The 15,807-nt window shown below is 47.6% G+C and overlaps 1 protein-coding gene across 13 annotated transcripts in view; it reads right to left on the reverse strand.

The window, feature by feature from the left end:
• KIAA1217 (KIAA1217 ortholog) overlaps positions 1–15,807 on the reverse strand; it is a 433,418-nt gene that overhangs the window by 279,848 nt on the left and 137,763 nt on the right. For 6 of the 13 annotated variants that reach the window (XM_072825351.1, XM_072825365.1, XM_072825349.1 and 3 more), the window contains exon 1: positions 9,195–9,518. The exons of 6 other annotated variants lie outside the window; for them this stretch is intronic. In XM_072825351.1, coding sequence (XP_072681452.1) covers positions 9,195–9,264 — 70 coding nt within the window. In that variant the 5' untranslated portion in view covers positions 9,265–9,518. Of the gene's footprint in view, positions 1–8,632; positions 8,736–9,194; positions 9,519–15,807 lie in introns of those variants that run through there. One more of the 13 variants, XM_072825352.1, reaches the window with a different exon arrangement.

Raw genomic sequence — 15,807 nt, forward strand, 5'->3', positions numbered from 1 at the left:
CAATAAAAAATAAATTTATAAAACAATAAAATATTATTAGGTTAATATTATTATCAGGTAGAAATGGAGAGGATGTAAAGGCCTGAACACATTTCACCTGAAGGGGTCTGTAAAACACACAGTGAAGGGCAGCCCGGGTGGCTCAGCGGTTTAGCGCCTGGCCTTCAGCCTAGGGCCTGATCCTAGAGTCCCGGGATCAAGTCCCATGTCGGTCTCCCTGGATGGAGCCTGCATCTCCCTCTGCCTTTGTCTCTGCCTCTCTCTCTCTCTCTCTCTCATGAATAAATAAATAAAATCTTAAAAATAAATAAATACATACATACATACATACATACATACATAAAACAAAACACACAGTGAAAAGGGAAGAGCTTTGATATCATTCTGACAGCCTTGACCTAGACCCTTGGCCTTGACCCTGCCTCTGACCTGGCCTTTAGGAACAAACTGATTTCTATCTAGAAGGGAGCAAGTAAGTCAGGCAATGACAGTGCTTCACCTACAGGACATGAATAGAGAATCTGTATTCATTTTCAATGGTTGGCAGATAGGGTGTCAGGTTTGCATTCTCTAGTTACCTGAAAAACAGGCAAATATTATTAAAGAATGAGAATAGAGAGAGAAGGTTATGAATGTTCAGAAGCCTTCAGATTCTCTTCATAAGGAGCAGTTCTTACATACTACACGGATGCAGGTGGAATAACGTGTCCCTGTTCCCTGAATTCCCAGGGAAAAGCAGAGCAGGGTCTCGGGAGTTCTGCTTTTTACTCTAGACTTAGACTATATAATGTGATCTATCTCAGCCTCACCATCTTCATTAATAAACCGGAGATGGTTGGACTAGTATGAGATATGCAGTCTGCTAGCTCTAAGTCCTTTAAAACCTACCCAATTTTTTATTTTTATTTTTTAAAGATTTTATTTATTTATTCATGAGAGACAAAGAGAGGCAGAGACAGGCAGAGGGAGAAGCAGGCTCCATGCAGGAAGTCTAATGTGGGACTTGATCCCAGAACCCCGGGATCACGACCTGAGCTGAAGGCAGACGCTCAACCACCCACCCAGGCATCCCTGTAACTTTTTTTTTAAGTAGTTTCCAATAAGAGCTCATTTGCTCACTACTTATCTCAAAAATTTACATGTAGAAAAAGAGATCCAGTATTTGCAAGTTCTAGATGGGAGTCTAGATAAAGAAACAAAACTTTACACCAGTGATATCCGGAGTGTCCAGTTTATGCATAAACTAGCTCATCTAAAGGCAATGCTACCAATGCATTTCCCGCTTCTTTGTCTAGAAACGTCTTTGTACAGAACTCTAGGTACAACACTCTTTGCTTAGGCATAGAAAACATTTTAAACTCAGGCTGGTTTTCCTACTCTGGTTTTCCATCCCTAGAAGAGTGTTCTGGGAATAATTCTTCTTGTTTACCCTTCACTTCTCATTAAGTTGCTAATTATAGCATCTCCATCAGACACCGATGAGGAAAGGGAGGAAAAAATAGCCAAATTGGTTAATTCCCCTACTTTTCATTAGTTTCAGCAGTGAATTTAGAAGAGGAAGAAGATGAAACTATTGATTTAAAGATATTGAAGGATTAACTATCATTTATTTTGGTTCCCTTCTCATTACATGGACTCACACAATGGCTCCCTTTTTTGTGGTGTCTTCTTGGAAAAAAAAGAAATAGAAGACAGGACCCACTGAATAAAGCTAGAGGCAGAAAATGCCATATGTCAGGTTGGTAAATAGTGTGCAATCTGGTTTAGCTTTTGCTTTTGGAGCGTGTATGTGTGCACATGAGTTTTCTATTAGCCAAAAACCTGTTGTATACTTGATATAACACTGTTGACTTTTGTACAGATTTCTAAGATTACTTTTGACATCATTAACATATTTTTAAAATTATCCGGGACAGCTAGATTCATTAGCAAGATTGAATCCCGGGGAAAGGAGACTTCTTCACACCGGCAAACACACAGACACCCATGTGGCTAGCTAAACCTTCAGGCACCTCTGCTACTAGCAGGGCCAGAAAGTTCCATTCTGCCTTGGTCTGACACATGGACTCACAAGAACTATTTGGTTTCCTTCAAGGATCCCCAGATTAGGTCAAGACAGCCAGAACAGTAGCCCCTTGGAGACAGAAAAAGACTTTTCCGCTTCCTTCCTTCAGATAAATTGGGAAAGGAACAGGAGGGGGAGTGGCGGGGTTCAGAGTCAATCTTCTGCCACCAGTCACCTTGGAGCAGCTCCGACTCGCTGACTCTCTAAACCCGTTTGTTCCTAACCCTTTGCGCTAGAAGGTCAGGTCAACTTTATGGTACTTTCCCTTTTCTCACTCTCTTTCATGGATTCTTCTAAAATGTCTCCAGTTGGGGATCCCTGGGTGGCTCAGCGGTTTCGCGCCTGCCTTTGGCCCAGGGCACGATCCTGGAGACCCGGGATCGAATCCCATGTCGGGCTCCCGGTGCATGGAGCCTGCTTCTCCCTCTGCCTATGTCTCTGCCTCTCTCTCTCTCTCTCTCTGTCTATCATAAATAAATAAATAAATAAATAAATAAATAAATAAATCAATCAATCAATCAATCAATCAATCTTTAAAATGTCTCCAGTTGAGATCCCTGGGTGGCGCAGTGGTTTGGCGCCTGCCTTTGGCCCAGGGCACGATCCTGGAGACCAGGGATCGAATCCCACATCGGGCTCCCGGTGCATGGAGCCTGCTTCTCCCTCTGCCTGTGTCTCTGCCTCTCTCTCTCTCTCTCTGTGTGACTATCATAAATAAATAAAAATTAAAAAAAATAAAATGTCTCCAGTTGCCTAACAAGTTTTTTTTTTAAAAAAAAAAAAAGATTTTACTTATTTATTCACAAGAGATAGACAGATAGAGAGAGAGAGAGAGAGAGGCAGAGACACAGGCAGAGAGAGAAGCAGGCTCCATGCAGGGAGCCCAACATGGGACTCGATCCCGGGACTCCAGGATCAGGCCCCAGGCCAAAGGCAGGCTCCAAACCGCTGAGCCACCCAGGGATCCCCACCTAACAAGGTTTAATGCGATTTGGAAGAAAGCAGCAAAGGGCCCCAATGGCTAATGCACCGCCAGCCAGATGCACAGCCCCCCTGCAGATAGCCCATCCCGGCGGAGCTTATGCCTCCCTCAGCTCTGGGCCCCATCTGCTTCCCATCGCACCACCAGGCATCTGCTCCACCCTTTCAGGCACCCACACCCAACCCCAAGTTCCATGAAAAGCCACTTGAACAGGCATCCCCGGCCCCTGAGCCCTCTCCTCCTCGGTCAGGTGCGGTCAGGTGCGGTCCTCGGGAGCTGCCGACCCCCACGCTGGAAGCAGAAGGGACAAGTCCACCATTTCAGTCATCTGGGGAGAACACGATCTTTGTGGGGGGTGGGGGGGGCGGAACGACTAAGCAGAGACAGAAACAACCAAGAAGGGGACCAGGCCAAGGGCATTTAGTCACAATTCCACAATTCCACAGCCATGGAGTCAGAGAGCCGGGTCCCGCCAAGTCCTCATTATCCACAAAGCCATCAACACAGAAATACAGTTCTATTTCTTGCCTGGAATGCACTTGGGTGCTAACATGTAACGATGGGTGTGGTGGGCCGCTTGCTATTCTGGGAATCCGTGTCAAACAAATAATGAAGCTGTAGCATGAAGACAAGGCTTCCAGCTTCCCCTTCCTGCCGCGCCCAGGGCCACTCCTCCTTGCAGCTCACTTGCAGCAGAACAGGAGCTTCGGGCACAGAGCAGCCCATCGAGCATTCCTGTGAGCAGAAGCCGGGAGGAATGCGGGGCCCAAGTGCCTGGAGAGAGAATCTTCTGAGTTTCAAAGGGCTTCCTGGCTGAGATGCAGCAAGTTCTCCCGCAGGCAGGAGACCACAGGAGCTGCGAGGTGGCCTCCGGCCCTGGTCAGGCTGCCCCAGGCAGGTGGGTGGACTTACAGGAGGGATAGGAGACCTTGCATGGTTCAGACATCCCACACCTGCCTTCTACCCTGAGAGCCAGCAACAGCACTTCCCTGAGATTTTTATTCCCCAGTGAAGATCAGAGAAGCCACCTCCTCACTTCTTTATAGTGGCTCTTTGGTGGTTATCTCTAAGGTATGGCTTTTAAAATTAGGCCAAGATCCCCTCTTGTCATGGAGACATTGTGAGGAGTCACTGTCTGGCTGTACTACCTACGCGGACCTACTGTGGCAGTGACAGTATTTTGTCCATCTATGTCTCCAAACCATAATGTCCTCCTGCTGCCCACAGGGAAAGACTGTTACTCCAGTATCCTTCATCAAGCTGGGGCCTTGTACTAATTCCTCTGGCCAATGCAGTGTGGGTAGAAGTGATGTCAGGCACCTCTAGTCCTGGCCCCCAGGCTTCCTGAATAATCTTCTGTGCTCCTTCTCTTTCTTCTTTAGCTGGGTGAATGCAAAAGCTCCAGTGGAAGCCGTCAAGGCCCTGGGGAATGGGATCCCCATCAGCCTAAAGATGGGCCCTCAGGAGATCCACCTGGCCAGGAATGTCCACATTCCACTGTGTTCAAAAAAATTAACATTGAGCTAAACCACAGAGATTTCAGGGTTGTTACAATTAGCCTACCTAATACATACCACATATTCTTTTGGGGGGCCTGCAGGGTTCCTTGGTTGGCCAGTTCTTGCATTAATATCCTACAGATATTAGGATATACATACACCATACATCATACACCAATTGGCACAGAAATTATAGCTGAGGGACACCTGGGTAGCTCAGCGGTTAAGCGTCTGCCTTTGGCTCAGGGCGTGATCTTGGAGTCCCGTGATCGAGTCCCATATCGGGCTCTCTACATGGAGCCTGCTTCTCCCTCTGCCTATGTCTCTGTCTCTCTACCCCTTAGTCTTTCATGAATAAATAACATCTTTAAAAAAAAAAAAAAAAAGAAATTACAGCTGAAATTAGACCATTATATATATTCACCTTAAAAGCTTTAAAAATTAAGTAAGTGATAAAGAAGGTTTCTGGTATAGGTTTTAGACATAAGAGGAACAGCCTATCCACTCTCCAGAAAAGTCTCATCATCTCATCTCTCATGGTCAGATGATTCATTTATTCCTTCTCAAAAAATATTTATTGAGTGCCTCCTCCATACCCGGAAAGGAGTTAGGAAATGTACTGAAGTTGTGATCAAGATAGACATAATTCCTTTGCCTCACGGGGGATCCACATTATAATCAGGGAGGCAGACAATAAACAAATGTGTAACGAGTACTCTGAAGGATAAAACGGGTAAGGGGCAAAGACTGATGGGGCAATTTTAGAGTTCTGGGCAAAGACTTGAGTATCTGGGACTCCCCAAGCTTGTGCTCTGCAGGGGCTCCCAACGCTATTTTTGCAAGCTCAAGGTGTACTGTATGTGGGTTTGATACATCTGTTTATTGCAAAATGATTACCACCAAAGCAGATAAATACTATCTTGAAACACTGGGGATTCAGGGGTTGGGGGGGAGGGGGGCGGCAAGCAGGAGGGCTGATAACGCTTTGCCGGCCCAGGGGTTTCAAGAGCTTAGGGGCCTGAGAAAAAGCAGGCATCTTGGGGCTGCTGTGAGCCCATGCATCCCAAGGAATGCCCCAGGATCACTCTGGGGAGCCCATGGCCTTCAAAGGGAGTGTCAGATTCTTAGATGCAATTCAGCCAGTAACTACTGAGTGCCTCCTCTGCACGGTGCAGCTCACCCGCAGTATGCATTCATGCTGCTGTTGACTTAAGTAGGCTGCCCATTCAGCCATGGAAGCCTCATTGATTAGAGCTATTCTTGAGGCCGCCATATGCCCCAATTTGCCAAAAACAGTTGTGTGTTACAACTGCTGTCCCAGTAAAATTATTTATAGGGCTCCTTTTCTCTCCCAAAGAGCCTTGGTCTGGACAGTAAGTTTCATGATCACCCTGGGGGAATCCTTATCTATAATAGATTGGTAAACTCCAAGCCCTGGGGTGGTATAATTAGCCTTTTGTTCAAGAAATATTTATTGAGTGCTTTCTACATGCCTGGTGCTCTGTGAGGTGCAGGGAATGTACAGATGAGGAAGGCCTCGTCTGCCCTGGAATACCACGCTGTAATTGAGTGAAGTATACATAAACGAACACCACGAGGGGTGCCAGGCTAGGAACAGGCACGGGGTGTTACGGGTGATGTGAGCAGAAGCCTGGCCTCTCTGGATGGTCCTCGTGCTGGCCGAAGAACTGGAACAGAAGCCATTCTCCTTTTCAGGCTCGCTTCACCCAGAACTCAACAGGACCCTACACATCTAACCTGAATACTTCTCACCCCTAGGATCTCTCTGACCACCCCTCCTCTTCTCCCAGACGTCTAAATGCTCAAGTGCTCCAGAGAGCACCTCTGGGTCCTGTACACACAGACTCAATCCTAGCAGACCTGCCACAGACCCTAGACCTTTCTCCTCAATTCCAGGGGAGAATATCCACGCAGCAATCAGCATCTCCATTTAGGTGCGAGATAAACATCTAGGTCGTAACCTATCCAGAGGCCTTCCTGTTCTCCCCTTCCACTTCCAAACCATAAACACCCTCTCCTCTACTGTACTCCAATGCTTTCGCATTTACGTAAATGGCAGCTCCATTCCTCCATCAAGGCAGACCAATGTTTCTGAAACCATCTTTGACTCCTTTTCTCTCATATCCCACTTTGAATCTCTAAGGAAATTCTTTTGGCCTTCCTGCCTTCTCTTTTTTAAGATTTTATTTATTTATTCCTGAAAGACACAGAGAGAAGCAGAGACACAGGCAGAGGGAGAAACAGGCTCCTCACTGGGAGCCCGATGCGGGACTCGATCCCAGGACTCCAGGATCAGGCCCCCAGCCAAAGACAGATGCTCAATGGCTGAGCCACCCAGGCGTTCCTTGTCTTCACTTTCGATATACATCTAGAACCTACCTGTCTTCTTATCACCACCTGTTCTACTACCTGCTGGTCCAAGCTACTGCCTGGTTTACTGCAGAAGCCTCCAAAATGGCCTCCCGCCTTTCCCCTACCCCTACTGGGGTTATTCTCAGGATAGCACCCGGTATTTCCCTTTTATGTGACAAGTCGGGCCTGCCAGCAGCTCCCTACCTCCTCTGAAATAAAAGCTCAAATCTCTACCATAGTCTCACAGCCCTGTGTGACCCGGCCTGGCATTACCTCTTAACCTCTTTTCTCCCGGCCTTGCTGCTCTATGAACATGTTCTTGCCTATTCCCTCCCTTGCCTCTGTCAGAGGTTTATTCAAATATACACGAGTAAGGATCTCCCTGATAACCTTGTCTACTACAGTTTCACTTGCAACCCTGTGTACTCCCTGTTCCCTTTCCCTGGCTTATGTTTCCCTGTAGTCTTATTTCCACTTAATAGAGTTGCTAGATAACATAGGAAATGCCCAGTTAAAATTGAACTTCAAATAAATAATGAATAATTTCAGCAGAAGTATGTCCCAAATATTGCATGGGCTATACTTATGCAAAAAAAAAAAAAAAAACTATTCCTTGTTTATCTGAAATTCAAATTTAACTGGGCATCCTGTAATTTTTATTCGCTAAATCTGGCAACACTGCCATCTAACATGCTATATATTTTTGCTTACCTGTCCATTGCCTCTCTCTACTACCCTCTCCCCTCCAGACTGGGCTCTTAGAACATAAGTTCAATGAAGGCAAGTATTTTCCAACGACTTTGTTCACTGCTGGATCCCCAGCAGCTAAAACAGTAACTACTACATAACAGATGTTCAATATTCACTGAATGAATGAGTAAATGAATAAAGTGATCACACTCCCTCAGCCCCGACCATCTCTCCAGCCTCTGCAGCATCTTTTTTGAAAGCCATTTCTTAAATTGGTCCCGTTCTAATTGCCCCTCCAGATTCTGTGTCATTTATTTCAGCAGAGGCCCAAAGACTGAATCCCTGCTGTAGGCTCCCCTCTTATCGAATTGGGGGTGGGGGTGGGGGATGGAAGGGAAACCTTATCTTCCACTGGACCCCTCCGACCAGGCGCCCTCAGGGAGGAGCGTGCTCTGTTTTAGAAGCACAAACACAGATACCTAGACTGGTGACTGTAAAACCGGGGGATTCCTCAGGGTTTACTAAGCTTAAGGTCTCCTGAGTTTCACCGGGGAGGGAGTAAGGGGTGGGGGTGGGGTGCAGGGGTGTTCTATCTCTCGCAATTCCATTTTCTTCTGCGTAGCTTAGTTTTGCATTTTCAGTGTAGATGAGTCATTTGTTACTTCCCTTTGGCCTTTTTAAAACACACACCTTTTCCCCTGTGCATAATCAATCCCTACTCCCACTCGGAGCACAGCCGCCCCGCAAGCGCTCCTCTGGCTCTCTGGCCGCCGCCTGAACCCGGGGTGGCGTGGGCGGGGACGGTTTCGGATTGTGCGGGTTTACCAACAGGCTGCCTATAGGACCGGGTATGATAGGCTCAGGCATCACAGACGTCAGAGAGCGGAGAGCAGAGAAGTCCTTTGGCCACCCAGCCCCGCTGTGCAATTTCTTTGGAACAACATAAGCTGCTGGAAATTCCCTACGGAAAAGACAAGCCGATCACAAACACAATGAAAGGAAAACTGCCTGCGGAAAATTTACCAAGATGGTCTTACAACTCCCGACTTTTGAATCAGAGCATTGAGAGATTCACACAGCCCCATCTATCATCCGGAGGTTACCAGTGGCGCCCTGCAGTTCTGATCTGGAAAAGAAAACGTCCCCGCAGTCTGTAACGTAACTCGAAAATTCCGCAAAACTTGCAGGGAGCAGGCATCTGCCTAACGGGACTCCCTCCCGCCCCCAACCAATGAATGGAAACGCCGCGGTCCCCGGGGCGGCTTTTCCCAGACGCGGCTCCTCTTCCCCCGCGGCCGGAGCTGCGCGGACCGAAAGCCGCCCCGGGCGGTGTGTTTTGTCACCGCCTGGAGACCGAGCACATACCGACTGCTCCCTGTGCCCCCAATGTGGCACCCCCCGCCACCGCTCCTGCCGCTGGAGAAGGGCCTGCCAGAGATGCAGCCGGACCCAGGGGTCCCAGGTCTGCCCTGGGCCCCGACAGCGCTGCGCCCCAGGACGGCGCCAGGTCGGGGCCCTCGAGGGCGGCGGGCGGCGCGGAGCACGCGGGGCCCTGACTCCATCTCCGGGCGAGCCGAGGACTTACCCTGCTTCTGTCTGCCGTCTGCTGAGCGCGGGACGCACGGCTCACATTTCTGGCTTTCGCTTTCTTCCATTGTCCCCGCCTGCGGCACAAGCTCCTCGCTGCTCTTTAAACTTCAGAGAGCGCAGTTCTGAGAGCTCCCAGAAAGCGCCTGGAAGGGGGCCCGGGGGTGGGGTGGGGAGGAGGGGACCGTGCGAAACCCCACCCCAAACTACTCTCCGCTCCGGTGCAAAGTCTCCCAAGCCCGAGAAAACTGCATTCCAGCGTCGGGCCGCCCCCGTCCCTCGGTGCCTGCGTCCCCGCGTCCGTCCGTCCGCGCGCCAGACTGTCCCGGAGGAAGCGGGGGGGTGGGGGGGGTGGAGGGTGCTGTGCTCGGAGCCGCCCCTGCCCCGGCCCCTGCCCCTGTGCCGACCCCGGGCCCTGCCCCTGCCCCCGGGCCCGCCCTGCGCCGCGCGCGCCCGAGGCCCCAACAGGTGATGGGCTTCCCCACCCAGGACCCAGACCGCCTGTTTGCACCGCTGCAGACTGCCCCGATTCCGCAGCCAGGGAAGGGACACATTTCACACAGGGTCACCGGCAGGCGCTGGAAGCCACTTCTCTGGTTTCTTTAATCTCAGACACAGACAGAGTGAACCTCCCCAAACAGGCTGATTTACGTATTACTAAGCAGCCAACTGCTGAACATCCCAAATTTCAGTGAAATCCAGAAAGAAAGAAGAGAAAAGAAGAAAAGAAAAGAAAAAGAGAGAGAAAGAAAAAGAAAGAAATCCTATGTGCCGAATGTTGTTAAGTAAACACTTTCTGGCGATAACTGTTTAGAACCTGATTAACACATACAAAGAGGTTGTTTACTTTTCACACAATTTCAATCACTTAAAATGAACTTTAAAAAGAGTTTGTACTCCTTCGCCTAGGCTTTGACACCTCCCCTTTCCCCAACATACACACACACACACACACACACACACACACACACACGGTCACAAATCTGAAAAGTAAACTAGTCCAATCAACCTTCTGAAGTTCTCGAGTTAATTACTTTAAAATATCTGAAAGGCAGTAAGATTGCTTTTCTTCGGATGGGCAGAGTGGCATCCAACATACTCATTCTCCTTTTAAACCATCTACAAATATTTATTTTGTTCTTTACCCAGTCCTTGAAAAACTGGCAAATTTCCCAGAAAGTGAAAATAGGAGACACAATGTCCACACACATACACACAAAAAAGATGGGAAAATAATCTAAGCAACATTAGCTCTGCCATTCCAGCCATCTAAAAAGTAACACAATCACTAGTAGGAAGAGTGTGATATTTTCATCTGCAGCGGCCCCATCTTTCATAGGGAAAAAAAGAACAATGGTTAGCCTGCTGACCATACCTTGACCCAGTTGAACACCCCACTGGGGCAAGGTTTAGATTAATTTAGATCAAGAATCCATGCAGAACAATGGTTGGCCCATCCTCCAGATTCTGACCTTGAGTCACCTGTGTGTTTTGGCAGTATGGGGGACATATTTTGGCCTTTCAGGGCAAAAATATGTAGGAAACCCCTAATGGACAAAGGATATAGACCAGAAGGTAAATGGCCATCCCAGAGAAGGAGCCAAACTTAAGCCAGGAAGGGGAGAAAAGACCCTGAAACTCCTAACAGGAGGTGATGAATCTTCTAGAAAGTTAAAGCTGCGCCTGGCAGCATGAATACAGGCAGTTGAGTTGACAGAGCTCAAGGTCTCTGTGACTTTGCAACAGAATTACCTGATAATCTTGCTTTAAGGAGGAACTAATCTTACACAGTTTCTGTACTGCTTCCCTGCGGGCAAACGCCAGATGAATCTTGTTTTAACCTTACAATTTTCTCAGATACAAAATGTTCAGGAAGGAGGGATCCGTGTTCGGGCCCCCAGGTCCAGATCATTCTGATCCTTGTGTGTAGCTGTTGTGTCTTCGTCTTCACATTATTACTGCCAGAAATGACTGGGGTGGGGAGAGGAGAGGGCAGAGACACACCACAGCCAGAGAGCTGGTCTAGACCAGCGGTCCTTGGGCTCTGGTGCGAGAAGAGCCTATTCCTAGCAGCTCCTACCTGCCACTTGACACAGTATGGTGGCAAAACCCCCAGAAAGAAGGAGACAATAGCACACTTGTAATAATAGCAGTCCGTAACAACCAACAGCACCCTGCCTGCTAGGAAGCCTTTCAATCCAGGAAGAAAAAAAAATGTAGATTTTGCTTTTTTTTTTTTTTAATTTTTTTTTCACGTAGATTTTACTTTCCTGGGGCTGTTTGGAAAGTATGAGAGCAGCCCTTTCTGGGCCAGTGGATCCCCGAATGGGCCAAATAGGGGCAACTCTCCCACCAGTTCTAAACTCTGGTTAGCTCCCAGGCAGCCCAAGGAAGCCCCTCTGTCCACCACGTGTCCCAGCTGCTGGGACCCTCCCCTCCCCCACAGGCAAGGCCGACTGCGGGGCTGTGTAGATAGTCCTCCAAGAAAACTCTTTGTGGAATGCACAAAAGAAAAAGGCATTACCACTGAAGATAATTAACATAAATCATTAAAGGACCATGAAATCTAGACATATATTTACAGTAAATCATGTTCTGTTGAATGGTGAAACTTTCTCACCGTTCTATCGGGGAAGCTTCTCCCGGACTAGTTACTGACCCTTTGTTCCTTCTCCTTGAGAAAGAGAACTGAAAACAATTCGAGAAAGCACTGTATTAATGCCTCTGCACTGGCTATTCTATACATTTCCCTCTAAAGCGCACAGACCTTGCCAGGACCTTTCAGCTGCTTGTCAGCTTTTCTGAGAGGGGTCTCTAGAAAACGCTGACTGTTTTCTGCAATCTCCGTAAGCTCTGTAACTCAGATCTTCATGAGAAAATACTATTATTGTCATTGCTGTTACTGTGCAAATGTTCTTTCTGGGAGAAACCCTATTTGAACTAGAAGCACACCGTGCTTTTAGGTTTAATTTAATTTCTAGGTTTAAAAATTGCTATTACAAACCAATCTGCCTACTGCCGTACTTTGAAATTTGCTGTGAAAGGCAGAAGGAAAGCGGGAGGAACTTGAAATGTGATTTTCCTGCAGTCATACAGAGAGCTACAATAATGATACCAGGGGGCTAAATTTTCAACTCCATTTCTGTTAACCAGCGAAGGTGCAAGACTATTTCTTCGTTAATGGCTCCATATGTTGGCAATTCATGCCTCAGAATGAGCCAACACACACACACACACACACACACACACACACACAAGTGTCATTTCAAAGGAAAGACAAGTGATGGAGATAAGGGGGCAAATGGTGGTTTCGCAGGCGGAGCTAACCTGTTGCAGAACTGGGCCGCTACTGATTTTGATAGCACAACTTAGCTGCCACGATGGGCATTATTCACAAGGGTCAGAAACTATTACATGTGACTTCTTAGCGGTCCTCTTTAATTATAGAGCAGCGAAAAGCATGTCAACTCTTCGTGTAAGTTCTTCAAGAGAGGAATTGCTAAAATACAGCATTCGTGAAACTGCATTGATATGTTTTCAAATTCTTTTTTTTTTTTTTATTATAAACCCTATTAAGAACAAGAGAGCCTACAGCGGTTCAACATCAGGACACGAAAGAAATAATTAATGCTCGCGTAAGCCATAAAATGACATTTTTCAAAGGCACTGGTAACTGAAAGTAAGACGAAACAAGATCAGGTGAAAGATGGAGCAGGAATGTTTCATCCAGAGCCCCCATGCCTTGACGTGCTGCACATCGCCTCTCCCAAGGGGACGCTGCTGTGCCTCACCCTGGAGTTCAGAAGTAAAAGACTTTTGACAATTGGGAAAACATTTGCTTAAGTGGACGATCTGGTGAATGAAATGTAGGCTCTCTAATTCCACTCTTGCCAGCAGCGTGTCAGCTGGCGAGGGTGACCTTATACTTAAATATAAACCAGAGCACTTGTGACAAGGAAAGGCGACACTATTCATGATCGCAACAGGACAAGATGCAGAAACCACGACTGTCCCTGGCAAACCAGCACAGATGGTCACCTGTGGGTAGGCCAAGATAAGCCCCATGTGCTCCTCAGGTTTCGAAATGCAGAATGAGCATAAATAATGCTGTTCGAGTTTCCCTATGTGGAGCTCGCGAGACATTTAAGCATTAATTAAAAGTGTGAACCTCATCGGAGCTGTTTTACAAGCCCCACCACCAATTTCACATCGGAGAATACAAGTCTACCATATGATATATTTGGTATGATTCATCCATCAAAACAGAATTTTCCTGTCTTTAGGGCAACGATCTCACAGATGTGACCATATCACCATTTATATCTCCAGCATTCCCTCTACAGGGTAACCAATCTTCCTGATCTCACTTGAGTCCTGAAAATCCCAACGGCTCCGAGGAGATCTGGCCAGCCTAGGAGAAGGGAGTTGGCCAATAGCCTCCCCCACCACTCAAGTCTATTTCCATGTCATATAACTTGCTTCCCCTTCCCCATAAAATTCTTCAGGCAATTAGAAATATGAATTACACTTAGACCCAATGTGTTAATGCTTTAAGCGTATTTGCTTTTTTTTTTTCTTCAAGAGAATCCACTGATGTTCATTTTTATCGGGGTTTCATTTATCTCTTTTAAGTTGGAAGACGCTGGAAAGCAAAGACCCACGTGTGCCAAAGAGTGTAGCCGGAGCTGCCATGTGTGCAGCTCATCAGGGAGAAGCCAGCGCTCAGCTCTAATTTGGGTGGTCACTGCAGACCAGGTCTGGATTCCAGGTGGCAACTTTTAAGCAAAAATTGCAACTTGTATGCTCTCACCTCTTTTATCCCAGAGCTGGCTAAACCATGATCTAAGTCTATATAGAGTCCCTCCAGGCTAGAGAGGAACCCAGGAGAATGTGAGCACTCCCACAGTTATGAGCACTGAGCACTCCGCTTGTTACTTGCTTTACCCAATGGTGCTATTGTGAACCCTTTCATTAGCATTTGGTGAGGCCTCCCTGGGAAGGCATTTCCCTGGCCTACTTCTGCCCTTGAGCTAATCCACATGCTCTGCAAAGCTGCTCCGAACTGTTGGGGGAGCACTTACTTCAGGGAACCAATCACAGAGCCAGAAAATTGCCATCAGATGTTAGCTTCTACTGCCCTCAGCCATCTCGCAGATGAGCAAACAGAGGCCTGCAGGGTTAGCACCTGTCAGCCTCCGCCGTCAGCCATCACTCTGTTGAGTTTGTTTAATACTTAGGAGCTTTTGTATTCTTTTCTCACAACTTCCCTAGGGACCCCTCAATTATTCTCATTCCTTTTGCTATATTGACATAGACAATAAAGTCAGGGTTGGTTTTATCTGGGGTCAGCAAAGTCAGGATCTTTGCTGTACAGGCCACGTGGCATTAGGCATTAGTGCCTTCTCTGCTCATTGAGATGCAGCGTACGCTATGTGTGATGCACGTGCTTGCCTATGTGCCAGTTCTATAATGCCAGGGACATCCCAGGACATGGGACAGATGAGGCTGGGACCAGCCATCAGAGATGAAGAGAAGCCTGAACGTGGTCTGACAGTGGAAAGAGCCTATGAGGTGAGTGGGGGCGGGTACAGGTATGTCCCGTAGTCTGGTGGGCTTGGGGTATAGCACAGAGGTAGAGTGTGCAAGCTCTGAGAGCCCCACCCTAGAGATGACTTTGGTACAGCAGAAAGAGAGGTTCACGACATGCCTCCTAGGGTCCTGAAGGGGGGTTATCCTTACCTCTTCCCCCTGAACCTTTGCTCTCCTTCCCCCCTGCCTCCTACCCTAGAACTCAGAGCTCCTGGTCTTCCCTACCAGACAGGGGAGAAACATGTGAGACTGGATTGTGTCTATATGCTTCTCTGTCAAATAAACACCAACTTAGACTTTGTTTCTTTTCTTTCTTTTTTTTTTTAAAGATGTTATTTATTTATTCATGAGAGACAGAGAGAGAGAGAAAAAAAGAGGCAGAGACACTGGCAGAGGGAGAAGCAGGCTCCATGCAGGGAGCCCAATGTGGGACTCGATCGCGGGACTCTGAGATCATGCCCTGGACCAAAGGTAGATGCTCAGCCACTGAGCCAGCCAGGTGTCCCTAGAATTTGTTTGAATAATGCACCTGAATATTTTTTCCCACGTTTTCTTCATTCTTACGTTTTGGTTTTTTTTTTTTCTTTTTCTTTTCTTTTTTTTTTTTTTTAGATTTTTATTTATTCATGAGAGACATAGAGAGTCAGAGACATTGAGAGAGGGAGAAGCAGGCTCCATATGGTGAGCCTGATGCAGGACTCAATCCCAGGACCTTGGGATCACGGCAGACACTCAACCACTGAGCCACGCAGGTGCCCCATTCAGTTCTTAGTTTTACTGAGTAATAGCCACAGACGGTTTTTGTGAGTTTGTGAGAGCCTCAGACAACCAAGAACAGAAGGGTCAGTGCAAACGCTGCTGCTCTTCTATCTCAGCCCCGGGAGGCTAACACTGTGCCAGTGGAATAAGGGCAGTGTGTGTATGGGGAGGAGCAGTGCTGCAGGGGCAGGTGCTCCAGAGGCTCGGGGTGTGCAGAGGGTGGGCCACGCTCCAGCTTCTCCACCAAGCTGCACCCCCCCCTC

The sequence above is a fragment of the Canis lupus genome, chromosome 5 (genome assembly GCF_048164855.1).
Source record: "Canis lupus baileyi chromosome 5, mCanLup2.hap1, whole genome shotgun sequence".
NCBI lineage: Eukaryota > Metazoa > Chordata > Mammalia > Carnivora > Canidae > Canis > Canis lupus.